This window comes from Oncorhynchus mykiss, chromosome 29 (assembly GCF_057628025.1).
Source record: "Oncorhynchus mykiss isolate SJ-2025 chromosome 29, ASM5762802v1, whole genome shotgun sequence".
NCBI classification, from domain to species: domain Eukaryota; kingdom Metazoa; phylum Chordata; class Actinopteri; order Salmoniformes; family Salmonidae; genus Oncorhynchus; species Oncorhynchus mykiss.
Window position 1 is genome coordinate 24569362 of NC_143050.1, and position 18119 is coordinate 24587480.

The 18119-nt window shown below is 41.6% G+C and overlaps 2 protein-coding genes across 15 annotated transcripts in view; both read right to left on the reverse strand.

Moving 5' to 3' along the window:
• Nucleotides 1–5140: 5140 nt before the first annotated feature.
• On the reverse strand, nucleotides 5141–12810 carry LOC149970398 (uncharacterized). The gene is made up of 4 exons (XM_090226872.1): nucleotides 12696–12810; nucleotides 7771–7906; nucleotides 6945–7049; nucleotides 5141–6836 (listed from the first exon to the last, which is right to left on the reverse strand). The coding sequence occupies exons 2-4, from the start codon at nucleotides 7903–7905 to the stop codon at nucleotides 6669–6671; spliced, it is 408 nt and encodes a 135-aa protein (XP_090082998.1). The 5' UTR covers nucleotide 7906; nucleotides 12696–12810; the 3' UTR covers nucleotides 5141–6668.
• A 210-nt stretch (nucleotides 12811–13020) lies between these two features.
• LOC110509829 (protein PRRC2B) overlaps nucleotides 13021–18119 on the reverse strand; it is a 47640-nt gene continuing 42541 nt past the window's right edge. For 6 of the 14 annotated variants that reach the window (XM_090226860.1, XM_036968333.2, XM_090226861.1 and 3 more), the window contains 3 exons: nucleotides 17846–17977; nucleotides 17297–17503; nucleotides 13021–15380 (listed from right to left, as the gene is read on the reverse strand). In XM_090226860.1, coding sequence (XP_090082986.1) covers nucleotides 15324–15380; nucleotides 17297–17503; nucleotides 17846–17977 — 396 coding nt within the window. In that variant the 3' untranslated portion in view covers nucleotides 13021–15323. Of the gene's footprint in view, nucleotides 15381–17272; nucleotides 17504–17845; nucleotides 17978–18119 lie in introns of all 14 variants that reach the window. The other 8 variants (XM_090226863.1, XM_090226862.1, XM_090226864.1 and 5 more) reach the window with 3 other exon arrangements.

Consider the following 18119-nt stretch of genomic DNA (forward strand, 5'->3'; position numbering starts at 1 on the left):
GCTGAGAAGCAACCCCACACATGAATGGTCTCAGGATGCTTTGCTGTTGGCATGACACAGGACTGATGGTAGCGCTTACCTTGTCTTCTCCGGACAAGCTTTTTTCCGGATGCCCCAAACAATCGGAAAGGGGATTCATCATAGAAAATGACTTTACCCCAGTCCTCAGCAGTCCAATCCCTGTACCTTTTGCAGAATATCAGTCTGTTCCTGATGTTTTTCCTGGAGAGAAGTGGCTTCTTTGCTGCCCTTCTTGACATCAGGCCATCCTCCAAAAGTCTTCGCCTCACTGTGCGTCACACCTGCCTGCTGCCATTCCTGAGCAATCTTGGACTGGTGGTGCCCTGATCCAGCAGCTGACTCATCTTTAGGAGACGGTCCTGGCGCTTGCTGGACATTCTTGGGCGCACTGAAGCCTTCTTCACAACAACTGAACCGCTCTCCTTGAAGTTCTTGATGATCCGTATAAATGGTTGATTTAGATGCAATCCTACTGGCAGCAATATCCCTGCCTGTGAAGCCTTTTTTGTGCAAAGTAATGATGACGGCACATGTTTCCTTGCAGGTAACTGTGGTTGACAGAGGAAGAACAATGATTCCAAGCACCACCCTCCTTTTGAAGCTTCCAGTCTGTTATTTGAACTCAATCAGCATGACAGCGTGATCTCCAGCCTTGTCCTCGTCAACACTCACACCTGTGTTAACGAGAGAATCACTGACATGATGTCAGCTGGTCCTTTTGTGGCAGGGCTGAAATGCAGTGGAAATGTTTTTTGGGGATTCAGTTCATTTGCATGGCAAAGAGGGACTTTGCAATTAATTGCAATTAATCTGATCACTCTTTATAACATGCTGGAGTATATGCAAATTGCTATCATACAAACTGAGGCAGCAGACAATGTGAAAATTAATATGTATCATTCTCAAAACTTTTGGCCACGACTGTACAGTGTGTGCAAATGTAGTAAGATTAGGGAGGTAAGGCAATAAATAGGCCATAGAGGTGAAATAATTACAATTTAGCATTAACACTGGAATTATAGATGTGCAGATGATGATGTGCAAGTAGAGATACTGGGGTGCAAAAGAGCAAAAAATAATAAAATAAATAACAATATGGGACGAGGTAGTTGGGTGTGCTATTTACAGATGGGCTGTGTATTGGTACAGTGATCGGTAAACTGCTCTGACAGCTGATGCTTAAAGTTACAGAGGGAGATATAAATCTCCAGCTTCAGTGATTTTTGCAATTCGTTCTAGTCATTGGCAGCAGAGAACTGGAAGGAAAGGCGGCCAAAGGAAATGTTGGCTTTAGGGATGACCAGTGAAATATACCTGCTGGTGCACATGCTACAGATGGGTGTTGCTATGGTGACCAGTGAGCTGAGATAAGGCGGGGTTATACCTGTCAAAGACTTATAGATGACCTGGAGCCAGTGGGTTTGGTGACGAATATGTAGCGAGGGCCAGCCAATGAGAGCATACAGGTCGCAGTGGTGGGTAGTTTTTGGGGCTTTGGTGATAAAACAGATGGCATTGTGATAGACTACATCCAATTTGCTGAGTAAATTGTTGGAGGCTATTTTGTAAATGACATCGCCGAAGTCAAGAATCGGTAGGATAGTCAGTTTTACGGGGGTATGTTTGGCAGCATGAGTGAAGTGAGTCTGGAAGGAGAGTTTACAGTCTAACCAGACACCTAGGTATTTGTAGTTGTCCACATAATCTAAGTCAAAACCGTCCAGAGTAGTGATGCTAGTTGGGCAGGCGGGTGCGGGCAGCAATCGGTTGAAGAGCATTTATGTAGTTTTACTAGCATTTAAAAGCAGTTGGAGGCCACGGAAGGAGTGTTGTATGGCATTGAAGCTTGTTAGGTTTGTTAGCACAGTGTCCGAAGAAGGGCCAGATGTATACATAATGGTGTCATCTGCGTAGAGTTGGATCAGAGAGTCACCAGCCCGAGAATTAAACCCTGTGGCACCCCCATAGAGATTGCCAGAGGTCCGGACAACAGGCCCTCCGATTTGACACACTGAACTCTGTCTGAGAAGTAGTTGGTGAGGCAGTCATTTGAGAAAACAAGGCCATTGAGTCTGCCAATAAGAATGTGTGATTGACAGAGTCGAAAGCCTTGGCCAGGTCGATGAAGACGGCTGCACAGTACTGTCTTTTATCGATGGTGGTTATGATATCATTTAGGACCTTGAGTGTGGCTGAGGTGCACCGATGACCAGCTCCGAAACCAGATTGCATAGTGGAGAAGGTACGGTGGGATTCAACATATCGATGATATGTTTGTTAACTTGGCTTTTGAAGATTTTAGAAAGGCAGGGCAGGATGGATATAGGTCTATAACAGTTTGGGTCTAGAGTGTCTCCCCCTTTTGAAGAAAGGGATGACCGCGGCAGCTTTCCAATCTTTGGGGACCTCAGATGATACGAAAGAGAGGTTGAAGAGGCTAGTAATAGGGGATGCAACAATTTTGGTGGATAATTTCAGAAAGAGAGGGTCCAGATTGTCTAGCCCTGCTGATTTGTAGGGATCCAGATTTTGCAGCTCTTTCAGCTGTCTGGATTTGGGTGAAGGAGAAGCGGGGGAACTTGGGCAAGTTTCTGTGGGGGGTGCAGAGCTGTTGGCCGGGGTAGGGGTAGCCAGGTGGAAAGCATGGCCAGCCGTGGAAAAATGCTTGTAGAAATGATCGATTATCGTAGATTTATCGGTGGTGACAGTGTTTCCTAGCCTCAGTGCAATGGGCAGCTGGGAGGAGGTGCTCTTATTCTCCATGGACTTTACAGTGTCCCAAAACTTTGTGGAATTAGTGCTACAGGATGCACATTTCTGTTTGAAAAAGCTAGCCTCAGTCCTAACTGACTGTGTATATTGGTTCCTAACTTCACTGAAAAGTTGCATATTGCAGGGGTTATTCGATGATAATGCAGTACGCCATAGGATGTTTTTGTGCTGGTCAAGGGCAGTCAAGTCTGGAGTGAACTAAGGGCTTTATCTGTTCTTAGTTCTAATTTTTTTTGAATGGGGCATTCTTATTTAAGATGGTGAGGAAAGCACTTTTAAAGAGCAACCAGGCATCCTCTACTGACAGGATGCGGTCAATATCCTTCCAGGATACCCATGCCAGGTCGATTAGAAAGGCCTGCTCGCTGAAGTGTTTTAGGGAGAGTTTGACAGTGATGAGGGGTGGTCGTTTGACCACGGACCCATTACGGACGCAGGCAATGAGGCAGTGATCGCTGAGATCCTGGTTGAAGACAGCAGAGGTGTATTTAGAGGGCAAGTTTGTCAGGATGATATCTATGAGGGTGCCCATGGTTACGGTAGGTTCCTTGATAATTTGTGTGAGATTAAGGGGATCTAGTTTAGATTGTAGGACGGCCGGGGTGTTAAGCATGTCCCAGTTTAGGTCACCTAACAGTACGAACTCTGAAGATAGATGGGGGGCAATCAATTCACATATGGTGTCCAGGCAACAGCTGGGGGATGAGGGGGGTCTATAACAAGCGGAAACGGTGAGAGACTTGTTTCTGGAAAGGTGGATTTTTAGAAGTAGAAGCTCGAACTGCTTGGGCATGGACCTGGATAGTATGATAAACACTGCAGGCTATCTCTGCAGTGGATTGCAACTCCGCCCCCTTTGGCAGTTCTATCTTGTCGGAAAATGTAGTTGGGGATGGAAATTTATGCATTTTTGGTGACTTTCCTAAACCAGGATTCAGACATGGCTAGGACATCAGGGTTGGCGGAGTGTGCTAAAGCAGTAAATAAAACAAACTTAGGGAGGAGGCTTCTGATGTTAACATGCATGAAACCAAGGCTTTTATGGTTACAGAAGTCTACAAATGAGAGCGCCTGGGGAATAGGTGTGGTACTGGAGACTACAGGGGTTAACCTCTTCATCACCAGAGGAACAGAGGAGGAGTAGGATAAGGGTGCGGCTAAAGGCTATAAGAACTGGTTGTCTAGTGCGTTGGGAACAGAGAATAAAAGGAGCAGATTTCTGGACGTGGTAGAATAGATTCAGGGCATAATGTATGGTAGGATGTGAGTACAGTGGAGGTAAACCTAGGCATTGAGTGACGATGAGAACGGTGTCTCTGGTGGCACCAGTTAAGCCAGGTGAGGTCTCCGCATGTGTGGGGGGGGGGGGGTGGGACAAAAGAGCTATCAAAGGCAAGTTGGGCGGGGCTGGGGGCTCTATAGTGAAATAAAACAATAATAACTAACCTAAACAGCAGTAGACAAGGCATATTGACATTAGTGAGAGGCATGTGTAGCCGAGTGATCATAGGGTCCAATGAGCAGCAATTAAATGAGTCAGGGAGCCGTTCGGTAGTCGCTACTACGCTAGGCAAGCTTGAGACACAACAATTCAGAAAGCTAGCGGGCCGGGGAAAGCAGATGGGTCTTTGGCATCGTTGCAACGGAAAAGCCTGTTGAAACCTCCTCGGACGATTATGTCGGCAGACCAGTCGTGATGGATCACAGGGGCTCCATGTCGGCAATAAAGGGTCCAGGCCAATTGGCAAAAGAGGAATTGTAGCCCAAGAATTAGCTGGTAGACCTCTTCGGCTAGCCGGGAGATGGGCCTAGCTCGAGGCTAACTTGCGTTTGCTTCGGGACAGAGGTGTTAGCCAGCAGTAGCCAATCAGGTGATGGACGACTGTGTGCCGTTGTGAACAGAGTGGCGGTGGGGTTATGGTATGGGCAAGCATAAGCTACGGGCAACGAACACAATTGCATTTCATCAACGGTAATTTCAATGCACAGATATACTGTGATGAGATCCTGAGGCCCATTGTCATTGATCTGTCGCCATCAGCTCATGTTTCAGCATGATCATGCACAGCTGTTGTCGCAAGGATCTGTACACAATTCCTGGAAGCTGGCAGTGGTGGAAAAGGTACTCAATTGTCTTACTTGAGTAAAAGTAAAGATGCTTTAATAGAAAATGACTCAAGTAAAAGTCACCCAGTAAAATACTACTTGAGTAAAAATCTAAAAGTATTTGGTTTTCAATATACTTAAGTATCAAAAGTAAATGGAATTGCTAAAATGTACTTAAGTATCAAAAGTAAAAGTATAATCCATTTCAAATTCCTTATATTAAGCAAACCAGACGGCATAATTGTATTTATTTTTTATTAATTAGCGGATAGCCAGGGGCAGACTTCAACACTAAAGACATAATTTACAAACATTTGTTTAGTGAGTCCGCCTGATCAGAGGCAGTAGGGATGACCAAGGATGTTCTCTTGATGTGTGTGAATTGGACCATTTTCCTGTCAAAATGTAACAAGTACTTTTGGGTGTCAGGGAAAATATATGGAGTAAAAAGTACATTATTTTCTTTAGGAATGTAGTGAAGTAAAACAAATTTTTTAAACATAAATAAAATTGTAAATACAGATACACCAAAAAAAACTACTTAAGTAGTACTTTAAAGTATTTTTTACTTAGGTACTTTACATCACTCGAGTCTGGAAATGTCCTAGTTCTTCCATGGCCTGCATACTACACAGACATGTCACCCATTTCCCATGTTTGGAATGCTATGGATCGATGTATACGACAGCGTGTTCTAGTTCCTGCCAATATCCAGCAACTTCGCACAGCCATTGAAGAGTGGGACAACATTACACAGGCCACAATCAACAGCCTGATCAACTCTATGCAAAAGAGACGTGTCACGTTGCATGAGGCAAATGGTGGTCACACCAGATACAAACTGCTTCTCTGATCTACTGGTTCTCTGATCTCTGGTCTACACCCTTTCCTTTAGTTTTTTTAAGGTATCTGCGACCAACAGATGCATATTTGTATTCCGAGTCGTGAAATACATAGATTAGGGCCCAAATAATTCCTTATATGATCTAAAAAAAAATGAAATTGTTGCATGTTGCGTTTACATTTTGGTTCAGTGTAAGTATTTTTGTTGTAGTAGGGACAGTATCATTAGTAAGCTAAAACAATTATACTATTAGCTATTGGGAGAACGTTAAAAGATTTGTTTTAATGATTAGCTCACATAATCTAATTTTAAAGTACGCATTCATGTGTCTCTAATAGAATAAATGTGGCAAAAACGAATGTAGACATTAATAAATGCATTTCTATAGCTTCCACTAAAAATAAATGTACAATGCTAGGGAGAGTGCCAAGATGGAGGTGTTGTGGCTTCATCATTGGTTATAGCTGGCAGCTGCAAAAGATCACAACAATGAGAAGACCAAAACAAAATCAAATAACTTTGAATAATAGCAACATTGAGTAACATCAACAAACATTTTACAAGAGAGAGAAAAGCACCACAGAAGAACACAAAATACAAACAATAACTATATTGCATAATACAAGTCAATTTCTCAAATAACACACTGCAGTGAAATGTTCAACTATTCGATACAATTACAGCAATGTGAGAGGATAGCAACTAATATTGTGGCATTGAAATAATATAAAATGTGTTTGTCTGCAGCTTAGTTTGTTGTAATCATGTCTTTTAGTATGATCATTTAGCAGACTAATTTATCCAAAGCAACTTGCAGTTAACACAATCAGTGTAGTACGTGTCCCACGCAATTCAAACACACAACCCTCGGTATTGCCAGCACCCTGATCCAAGTCCAACCAACTGATCCATCTGAGCTACCAGGTCACCAGGCACAGGACATCTCGGAGGCAGCGTCGCTGTTGCGTCGTGTGCGGATAGGGGACCAGCCATACTCAGACTGGGCATCATCAGCCAGACTGTGGAGTCGACCCCAGCGTGGAGCATGCCTGGAGCCCTGCTTCCCTCCCCAGGTACGAGGCTTCGGGTTCATCTGCACACAAAAGCCATGCTATTATAGAAATCCATGCACCTCTTCTTAACACAGACAGAAGCAGTTGTCAGTTAAAACTGTCCCTTCACCATGTCTCCTGTCTCTCACCTGAACAAAGACGGATGTGTTCATCTGAAGGGTCTCCACTCGCTCTGACAGCTGACCCAGCCAGTCCAGATGGTCAGCAATAGATTGGTTCAGATCACCATTGATCTGCAATGGTGTAGAAACAGATAAATATATGTATATAAATGTATAAATCCCACTCTGAGCTCAATGGGGCTTCCATGGACAGGTACAGTGCATTCGGAAAGTATTCAGACCATTTGACTTTTTCCACATTTTGTTACCTTATTCTCAAATTGATTAAATTGTATTTTTCTTGTCAATCTACACACAATAACCCATAATGACAAAGCAAAAACAGGTTTAGAATTTTTTGCAAGTTTATTACAAATGAAAAAGTGAAATATCACATTTACATTAGTATTCAGACCCTTTACACAGTATTTTGTTGAAGCACTTTTGGCAGCGATTACAGCCTCGAGTCTTCTTGGGTATGACGCTACAAGCTTGGCACACCTGTATTTGGGGAGTTTCTCCCATTCTTCTCTGCATTCTTCTCATAGCAAAGGGTCTGAATTCTAATGTAAATAAGGTATGTTTTTTTTATTTTTTTATTTATCCATTTACAAAAATTTCTAAAAACCTGTTTTCGCTTTGACATTATGGGGTATTTTGTGTAGATTGATGAAAAAAAATATTGAATGCATTTTAGATTAAGGCTGTAACGTAACAAAATGTGGAAAATTCAAGGGGTCTGAATACTTCCTGAATGCACTGTATGTAGTGGATCAGTATTCAGATAAGAAAAGGGGGAAATAGGCCTATAGGCTATAGTAGTTGAGTGAGAGAATAAATAGTGCAAACAAACCCCAGAAAGGTTGTCTTTGAGCTCAGTAGCAGAGAGGCGGACGTGCTCTAGTTTATCAATCTGCTCCTTCAGACGGTCTTCAAGCTCCTGCATCATCATCAGACCCTCGTCTGGCCTGACTGCTCTACCTGACATCCTGAGACAAAGCACAACAAAATAGAATGAAGACAGGTATCAAATTCCATCATAATGAGTGTTGACTCGCTGGACCCTACAAATGTACTACTGCCTCTGCCAAGTGGTCTGGGGCCTCATTTATAAACCGTGCATACACGTACAGTGCCTTCAGAAAGATTCCTAGCCCTTGACTTATTCCACATTTTGTTGTGTTACAGCCGGAATTCAAAATGGATAAAAAATATATATATATACATACACACACACACACAGACATTTATTGACAATTAAATACACATCTCTCATTTACATAAGTATTCACACCCTTGAGTCAATACTTTGTAAAAGCACATTTGGCAGCAATGACAGCCGTGAATCTTTCTGAGTAATATGTCTCTAAGAGCTTTCCACACCTAGATTATGAAACATTTGCCCATTTTTCAAGCTCTGTCAAATTGGGTGTTGATCATTGCTGGACAACCCTTTTCAGGTCATGCCTTAGATTTTCAAGCCGATTTAAGTCAAAATTGTAACTCGGCCTGGCCACTCAGGAACATTAACTATGCTCAAAATGGGCTCCCGAGTGGCGCAGCAGTCTAAGGCACTGCATCTCAGTGCTAGAGGCGTCAATACAGACACCCTGGTTTGATTCCAGGCTGTATCACAACCAGCCGTGATTGGGAGTCCCATAGGGCGGCGCACAATTGGCCCAGCGTCACCCGGGTCATTGTAAATAAGAATTTGTTCTTAACTGACTTGCCTGAGTAAGTAAAATGTATTGGTAAGTAACTACAGTGTAGATTTGGATTTTCTGTTTCTTTTTGTATCCTGAAAAACTCCCCAGTGCTTAATGATTACAAGCATACCTATAACATGATGCAGCCACCACTATGCTTGAAAATATGGAGAGTGGCACTCAGTAATGTGTTGTATTGGATTTGCCCAAACAAAAAGTTTGCCAAATTTTTTTGCAGCATAACTTTAGTGCCCTGTTGAAAACAGGAGCCATTAAACTCTGTAACTGTTTAAAGTCACCATTGGCCTCATGGTGAAATCCCTGAGAGGTTTCCTTCCTCTCCGGCAACTGAGTTAGGAAAGACGCCTGTATCTTTGTAATGACTGGGTGTATTGATACACTGAGTTAGGAAGGATGCCTGTATCTTTGTAATGACTGGGTGTATTGATACACCATCCAAAGTGTAACTAATAACTTCACTATGCTCAAAGTGATATTCAATGTATGCTTTTTACATTTTTGTAGCCTAGTGGTTAGAGCGTTGGACTAGTAACCGAAAGGTTGCAAGTTCAAATCCCCGAGCTGACAAGGTACAAATCTGTCGTTCTGCCCCTGCCCCTCATTGAAAATAAGAATTTGTTCTTAACTGACTTGCCTAGTTAAATAAAGGTCAAATAAATCTGTGTTTGAAATTCATTGCTCGACTGTGGGACCTTACAGATAATTAATTGTATGTGTGGGGTACAGTGATGAGGTAGTCATAAAAAATGATGTTAAACACTATTATTGCACACAGTGTGAGTCCATTCGACATATTATGTGACTTGTTAAGCAAATATCTACTCCTGAACTTATTTAGGCTTGCCATAACAAAGGAGTTGAATAGTTATTGACTCAAGACATTTTAGCTTTTCATTTTTAGTTAATTTGTAAAAACAATTGAAAACAGAATTCCACTTTGACATTATGGGGTATTGACAAAAAATTATCTAAATTTCATCCATTTTAAATTCAGGCTGTAACACAACAAAATGTGAAGGTCAAAGGGTGTGAATACTTTCTGAAGGCACTGTATGTACAAAATATAACACAAAATGTGGGTGCGCCAGGCCATGCAAAAGTTGGCATTTATAAAAATGTAACTTGATGTGAGAATGTGCTTAGCTTCCCATAAACTGCAGAATAAGTTTCTCGCATTTTCTGACTGATGGTTTCATACTGTCCAAGTAGCCTACAGGCCTTCAACATCCCATTTAAATTTTTTGGGGAGGTATATATTTGTTGTTCTTCAAAAAATAAAAAAAAACACACATACACACAAACATCAACGACATCACAACTTCCCAGACCCACCTGCTCACAACCCCATCTCCGGCGCCCGCATCACTCTCCTCCACATGGCCTCAAACTGCACCTTTTTGTTTCTCTTCCTTGTCCACACACTTTCAACATTTAGATAATAAATCAACGTTGTTTACACGTCACTTCAATTAAATTATGTTGAAGCAACGTGAAATATGTGTTGAATTGACGTCTGTGCCCAGTGGCCAACATAAAAACATGATTTAATTGAAATAATTTAATTCAAACGATCCACAAATTATTCAATTCAAACGATTTCTTTCAGAAACTGTCAGATACAGCCAATGTCACTGTAAAAGATTAAAACGTACTGCCAACAACTCCTGAGACATTTGATCAAGTTTGCCATTTCCTTTAGAAACGTCCTTATTCCAATACTTCCAAAGTATAAAGCAAATAAGGGTGTTATTAAACAACCTTTTATTGGTCACATACATACATCACAATAAAAGGTGAATGATGGGTGTTTTCAGGCTGAGTTTTATTGCTTGTTCACACATGCACAGTTTCAGGACGGGTCGGTCTGATTTATAACGGGAAACATGGGTGTGTATGGCGTGTGCCAAGTATATAAATCTCAATATTTTTGTACGTGCGGAGTCTTTTCAGAAATGGCGTATGCAGATATTTAGTGTGAAATGTATGCAGCGGTTATAAATGAGGCCACTGAACCTTTATAGCAAAGGAATTATTGCATTTTGTCCTGTGACAGCAAGGTAGTTGGTTCTAGCCCTGCTCCGGCTTCTCAAGAGTAGGGCACCATATCTGCCAAGATGTCTGGACCTTTATGGCACAGGAATGCTTGCCCGGTGTGTAATCATTACTCCAACATAGGAAAAATGTTCGCAATGGAAATGAGCATTTATTATTGGAAGTTCAAGTTAGTCCCCCCGTTTGGTTCCTTGTGAAGACACTCGACTTGATTCTCCCTAGCCAAACCATTTCCCTAGCTCACAGCCAGCAGATGCCGATATTGAATCGTTTCATTTTACCATCCAAAGGGAATGCATGGAGCCCAGGCCAGAGAGAGGGAGGCGAAGCGAACACATCCTTAACTATTACACGGAACCCAAACCAGCTGCACGAGTGCGCCATTGTGCGCTATCGTGGATACATTTATTTTGTCCCCCTACACCAAATGCGATCACGACGTGTAGGTTAAAATATCAAAACAAACTCTGAACCAATTACATTAATTTGGAGACAGGTTGAAAAGCATTAAACATGTATGGCAATTTAGCTAGTTAGCTTCCACTTGCTAGCTAATTTGTCCTATTTAGCTACCTTGCTGTTGCTAGCTAATTGCCCTGGGATATTAACATTGAGTTGTTATATTACCTGAAATGCACAAGGTCCTCTAAATCCACACATAAAACGGCCAACCGAATCGTTTCTAGTCATCTCTCCTCCTTCCCGGCTTTTTCATCTTTGAACTTATGTGGTGATTGGCACACTTTCATAGTATTACCACAACAACCGGCAAAACATTGTCTTTCAATCACCCTGAGGAGATGGCACGTACCTGCTTCTACAAACCAATGACGAGATGGGAGAGGCAGGACTTGCCTCAGAAATAGAAAGGAGTTCTATTTTTGCCCTTAGCGCTAGACACTCGTTGGCGTGTGCGAGCAGTGTGGGTGCAATAATTGAATAACATAGATTTCTAAATTTATTTTGCAATGCTCGCATCGGTGCAGTCAGCCTATAAAGCAATTGACAAGGTTTTTGTATGGGGGCAATGAGACAGTGTCGAACTGAGTCAAGATGAACACAAACTGCTATTTTGATTTGTGATGCTTATTTAATACACGTTTTGTAATGCGTAGGTTTTTATGAGTGATATGTGTGATGCACCTGACTGAGAAAAAACACTTTATATCGCAGTTGTCCCTGTTGAAATTCGAGACAGTCTATGTATATGTATTAGGCTAGCATAGCATCTAACTCTCCATTGAATACAGGCGATTAACTCAACCCCTCATCGAATATTTAAAAAGTATTAAAATAATGAGACTTATCTACAAATCCAAAGACAAGACGGGAGCTGGACAGCCCACCATTTCAAATCCATTGTTAGGATGGAGACAATACAAGTAAGTATCTAATCATTATATCCATATCTTTGCCCTGGTTGAACGCTGGGCGTTAACATTAGAAATGAGCATTAGCCACTCTAGCGTGGTGGTGGAAAATTGTGTTTCATAAAGAAAGTATGCATATTTTCCCCGCCTTCTCGCCGTTACATCTAGTTAAGGAGGAAATCGACGCCTTTGCAGCTTGAATGTTTTATGTACGAACTCGTCCACGGGGAAAAGTGTGTATATATCCGGCTGCATGCATGCGTGCTCTTTGGACTGTAAAATTAAATGACTCAATATCGCCATCTGCCGGCCGTTTGGGGTACATTCTCCCTGGACGATACAGGGCCGACTGCCACGTCCAAAAGTGTTCGAAATTCGCGAGTGTTAGACACATTCGTGACATTCAACTTTATTCCCCATAAAATGTAAATATATTTACCCCATTTAAAATGCAGTTCATCAGTACACTTTGTACAAGCAACGTAAAGTGACCGAGATAGCTCACTTTGAGAGGTGCGTTGCACGACAAAAGTTTTCAAACGTAACTTACCGTCATCAGTTGACAACTTTCTAGACCACCTTATGTATCTACAACTTGACGTGCACAATGTTTGAGTTCAAATGTTTACCTTCTACTTGATTTATTCCGTCAAGATGTCCTGATATGTCCTGTTTAGTGCAAGTGCTGAACAATTCTCTGCAGTGTAGAAAGCCCCCTTTGTCTTGACAAAAATTCGTGGAATTCGACACTTATGACGTCATGACATTCACTTGGCTTATTTTTCCGCAGGTAAAAACCACCACGTCGGTTATTTGATACGATAGGCACGATAATCCGTTTGTATTGCTGTTGCAGCCGCACAGGTTTGATACATTTTATTAGTAAAAAATATTCTAATACCTTTATCCAACTGACAGCCTTGAACACAAAACACATTCAAAAAGGACAACGGGTTTGAAAAAGCACAACGGCTTTATTTCTCTCTCAAGCTCTTAACAAGGAAAAGGCGAATATGATCACATATCAGGAAGGATACTGTTGGATCTGTGCCAGAGTACACTGGTCCTCTGACAAATCAAATATGACTCTTAAAAGTAAAATAAAAATAAGCGTCTTGGCGATATCTTGGTTTCGGTACAGTGATAGAAGTCGAGCACGGAAACCAAATGCAGTTTCTCAGGTGTGTATGAGGTTTCAGTGTCCACCTTTTCCCTGTCCAAAAACTGACAGGGTCCTGTCACTGCAAAAAGCCATCACAACGTCCAATAAGCCAATCCACAAGTTAAAGCAGTCCACCCTGTGAGAACATAAGTGACCTTTTAAACATTTATCATTTTATTAGTGATACAATATATAAATCAAACATGTTTGACTCCCACCCTCCCCGACTGACCACAACTCAGAATATAATGAACAGGTATGCATAATGTACAGACATCAGTGACAAAGATGAGTGAACATTTTGTAGTGTCATGGAGCATTATAATAAGCAGTAACATTTCTAAACCTTTATGACATTGGAATAGTAAATGACTTTCAAAATGTGACAAAAAAAATAATTGCAAACAGATCACATTTTTCAAACAAAAAATAAATGCTTTAATATTCCTTCTGAGAGCCCAAAGCAACTGCAACGTTCACAAAAAAAATGTTACACGAAGATAGTACATTAATTCATCAAGCATCTAATCCTCCTCCATTATCATCAAATTGTAACATAGAAATAGATATTTGGACCCTGATTGAGAGTTCTAGTTAGGTTGCTTTTATTACCCGGAGACTTTACATGGTGCTGAACGTTCACTAGGGAGGTATGCCTACTAATTTCTTCACTAACCTCCATCTTTCCATCGAGTTGTGTTAACTAAAAAAAACACAATACAGAGAAGTGTTTATAATAGCTCTAGGAGAAAAAGCAAAAATACTCCAGGAGAGGGATATAAAATCACTTGACATGTATCAGATGTGATTCAGATTTCAACTCATTACAACCAAATGGATAGCGATAGAAAGAATTTGAATCAGCTATTGGGATTGTACAGTAAGTCAATGAAGCCCACCCTCACTCCCCAATACTAAAGAATAACTCCACATTTTTTGCCAGCTTGGTTGATCAAAACCACACACACACACTGCAGCGGCACATGTCCACTGACTTCAGAGCCTTTTGAAATGTTGTGACGGAATCCTGGATCAGGCCCTGCAGTTAACCCATGTTCAGCACATCACATGCACACACTGCATCAAAGCCAGGGAAGCTTCAAATGAGGCAACATGATTTCTCTAAAATAGGAAATACATAAAGGCGAGTCACATAAAATAAAAAAAAAACTGCCTTTTAAAAATAAACGGAAACATTTTCTAACAATCTAAGCAGTTTTGTCACAGTTCACGAGCTGTGTGAAGTACCCTGGGAGGGTGACACACCCCAGGTCACGCCTTTCCACGTCTACACACAATGTCCTCAAACCTGGGATTGAAGGATTTTTATTGAATAAAAGGAGTCCTTGAATAGAGCAAATAGGAGATGACGACTAAAAAAAATAATATTAAAACTCCACAGTTATCAGCGAAAAATGACAAAGAGTTGGGAGGGGGAGAAAAAGGTGCCGCTCTGCAATTCATTTTTTTAAACACTTAAAGATTTGCTTTCTTGTGGTGACATGTCAAGTGTCTGCCTCATCTACAAGGCTACAGACCAAAAAGGTAAGTACAGTTTGGCAAAAAAGGGGTGAATTACGACAGTGAACTATCTGCAGGAGCTGGCCGTTTCCTTTTTCGGACTCTGATGGCGAGCAACACAGAAAACGTGAATTTCTATTCTCTTTTTTGTTACCATTATCCTTCTCTCCAAATGGACATTAACATTAATAAATAAAGAGGACCTTGAAGAGTCTGCTTAGAAGAGTGTCCAAAACTATTGTCTATGTATATATTTATATATATTTATATATCTCTATATGTGGTGTTTAATAATAATAATAATGTCCGGTTCTGAAAGTTGGTGTCAGGTTCTGGGAGTTGATACAGTATGTCTGCCCTTCAGTCTGGCGCCGACCTGGGGTTTTGTGAGAAAAGGCTGAGAGGTGGGCCGAGGGAGGAGGCAGGGGTTTGCGTCTTCCAGAAGCAGGTTTTGTGAAGGTTAAAAGGAGGTTTAAGGTCCGTTGCTATGCCTTGCCCTCTTCCACTTTGATGACTGGTGCATGGTGCTGGTTTGCCCTGCCAGCCGGAAGGGGCTCCTGGAGGTTGCTGGTCATCAGGCCCCCCGGCAGTGCCTTCCCCTCACCCACCAGCTGGCGCCTATCCCACAGGGCTTTACTCGAACACACACAAGAAATTCAAGGTTAACATTTCATATTGTTTTCAAATGGGCAACAAAACACTGTTACAAGTAGGGCAGTGGCGATATCAAATTCATTCAAATGAATGTTTACCAAAGGCCAGTACCACAAGTATTACGTTTTTTATTATTTAGTTTTGACGAGTTTGTTCTCGTGTCTTTTTGGTGTGGTCTACATCACTCCTTCTGTGCTATGTACCTTTCCCAGTTATCACACACACACACACAGTCCCGTCCCCTGCCACTCTCAACAAGGATGAAAGACCACTTCTCCCTCTGACAGTTTCAACTCTATTTGCATTTGAGGTTTGGTCCAACAGAATCAGTCATATGGACACCGAAACAGACATTTGACTGGAAAATGTAAAATGTTTATGTCTGAATTCTCAAAATTGAGCGCAGAGCAGACCCTACTAAAACGGGAGTATCAATTAACATTCATTCTGGAAAATGAAATGCTCAGTTTGTCATGCACGGCCTTACAGTACTATATACCGCTAGCAGCATTTTAGCCAGAGTGTTGTGCTAGCAGTCTAGTCTGTGTTTTATACATTTGCAATGTGCATAAAGAGGCATTTATACAAGGAATTGTCAACTCGTTCTCATTCTGAGAAATAAGCACCGTATCCAGGTAGACCACTTGATTTCAACATCTAAACAAAGTGGACAGGCTAGCATGCTGTTCAAACAGGTGGAAACGGACAGAAGGCTGTGTTCATAACAGTTCAACTGTTCTACCTTGATACCTAGCAAATATATCCAAGTTTGCTAGACTTCAAATATAAAGATTAGCTGACTTCTCACGAACACGTGGGTTGATTTTCTATAATGCAATCACCTGCTACAAGAAGTTGGTCATTATTAGTGTTAGTGGAAGTGCACGGTTCTGTTAAAATTTCTAACAAAAATTGCATTTTCATAGACTGTCTTGACAGCCAGATGTGATTATTGCAAAAAGGCAGGTTAAACTATTTTTATAAAATAATGTAATTAGTCGTGGGTCTTATGGTTGTGGACTGTTTATATTTAGCCTAGGTATACTTTTACAAGCCCTGAAATCATTACACTATTTGAAATGAAGTGTATTGACCTTTAGTTGTACAACAAAGCTTAGAGGAAAAAGAAAAAAGATACATATCATGAATCGCCCATAAGTTTGCCTTTTATTTGATATGATTTTTAGGCCATATCAAGGGAAATAGTTAAAACATTGTTTTAAAAACAGTCTAATAGCAAAAATTGGACACCATAAAAAAAAAAAGCTATTATCAAGCATCAGGCATTGTTAGCAACAAGTATTACGCACTGAAACATATATATTTTGATGTCTTCTGACGACTATAAATCCAGAAAACCAAACAACGCATATGCCAGTAAATGCTATTATGTACCAGTAAGCATGTGCCTACATGATTAGGCTTTCTATGTCTATGAGCACCATTCAGTCAAATGCAGTTCCCTAGGTAAGCTCAATGACAAATTAATCTTGTAATGAGATAAATCATACTTCAGGCACCACATTACTGGTTATGACTCAATATAATATGGTCATTAATAACTACAATAGTTCATAGCAGTACATCCAGAGTTCATTCAAAGCCTTCTATAAAGAGAGTTCAGGCTAACTTGGAAAACTACTAGTCACTTGGCAATGAACATGGAGGAGAGTTGAGGTGCTGCCAGTAGCGATTGAAGTCACATGACACCCTTTTAACCAATCAAATTATGTTTAAGTAATAATCCACAGAAACCTACAATCTGACATAAACAGCAAGGACCAAACTCTCCACATATGGCTCTTATTACATACATTTGCACATTGGATTGGAGAAAAACAAAAAACAAATGGATTCAAATCAAATTACCTGTATTTACAGTGGATGGCTCACCTTCATGCCATCCTCCGGCCCCTTGACGGAGGGCTCGGGGGCCAAGGGGGGGGTGGAGTGGGGGGGCTCGCGCCCAGGGTTGGGATAAGGGGGGGAGCGGATGATGACGGTCTTGTTGACCTGCATGACAGGTCTCTGGATGGGGGTGGGGAAGGGGCCGGTGGTGGGGGGACGCATGTGCATAACCATGCTGCCCTGAGGAGGGACCTATAGGGTGGAGGCGGCAGGCAGGGAAATACACACACTGTTAGCATGGCAACATGGCTCAGTATATCTGCATGGTTATCTTTCTTTAGGCAAACCTTGGGGGTAGTGGAGACTTGTGAAATGCCGCAAATATTTTCCACAGAAAGAATACCAAAATTATATTTAATAATATTGCTTTATGCTCATGACTCAAAAGTACACCAAGGTCTTGAGTGGCCGTTTTACCATTGTGTGAGAGCAGTTCAAGGTAGCTGCATGACAACACTGATCAGTCATTTAAAATGGTGCAACAACATCAGTGATTTAAACAAGCAGAATGATTGAGTGTGAGGTTTCTATAACCTTGCCGTGGAGGGGGCACAGCGGGGCCTCAAACCAGCCGGTGGCCGGGTCTCTGTAGCAGCAACTACAGGTCAGGCCAGGGCCACTGCAGGCCCAGCCTCGTTGCTGAACAGCCTGCATGGAGGTCGTCTTCTGTTTCCAATGAAATGGGAGGGGGAGGCTATATGAGTGTGTGTGTATAAGCAGCTGGGATTGTTTGAGTCATGACCGTTTGTGTGTGTGTGTGTGTGTCATGCCTGCTAGTGTCAGAGCAGTGTGCAGTGCCTGTAAAATT

Bases quoted from the DNA above. Each gene is read 5' to 3' on its own strand.
- LOC149970398 (XM_090226872.1), bottom strand. From the start codon at position 7,905: ATGTCAGGTAGAGCAGTCAGGCCAGACGAGGGTCTGATGATGATGCAG. The intron at 7,050-7,770 runs GTTTGTTTGCAC...ACACCATTGCAG, and splicing joins TCAAAGACAACCTTTCTGGG to ATCAATGGTGATCTGAACCA. The intron at 6,837-6,944 runs GTGAGAGACAGG...TTTTGTGTGCAG, and splicing joins ACACATCCGTCTTTGTTCAG to ATGAACCCGAAGCCTCGTAC.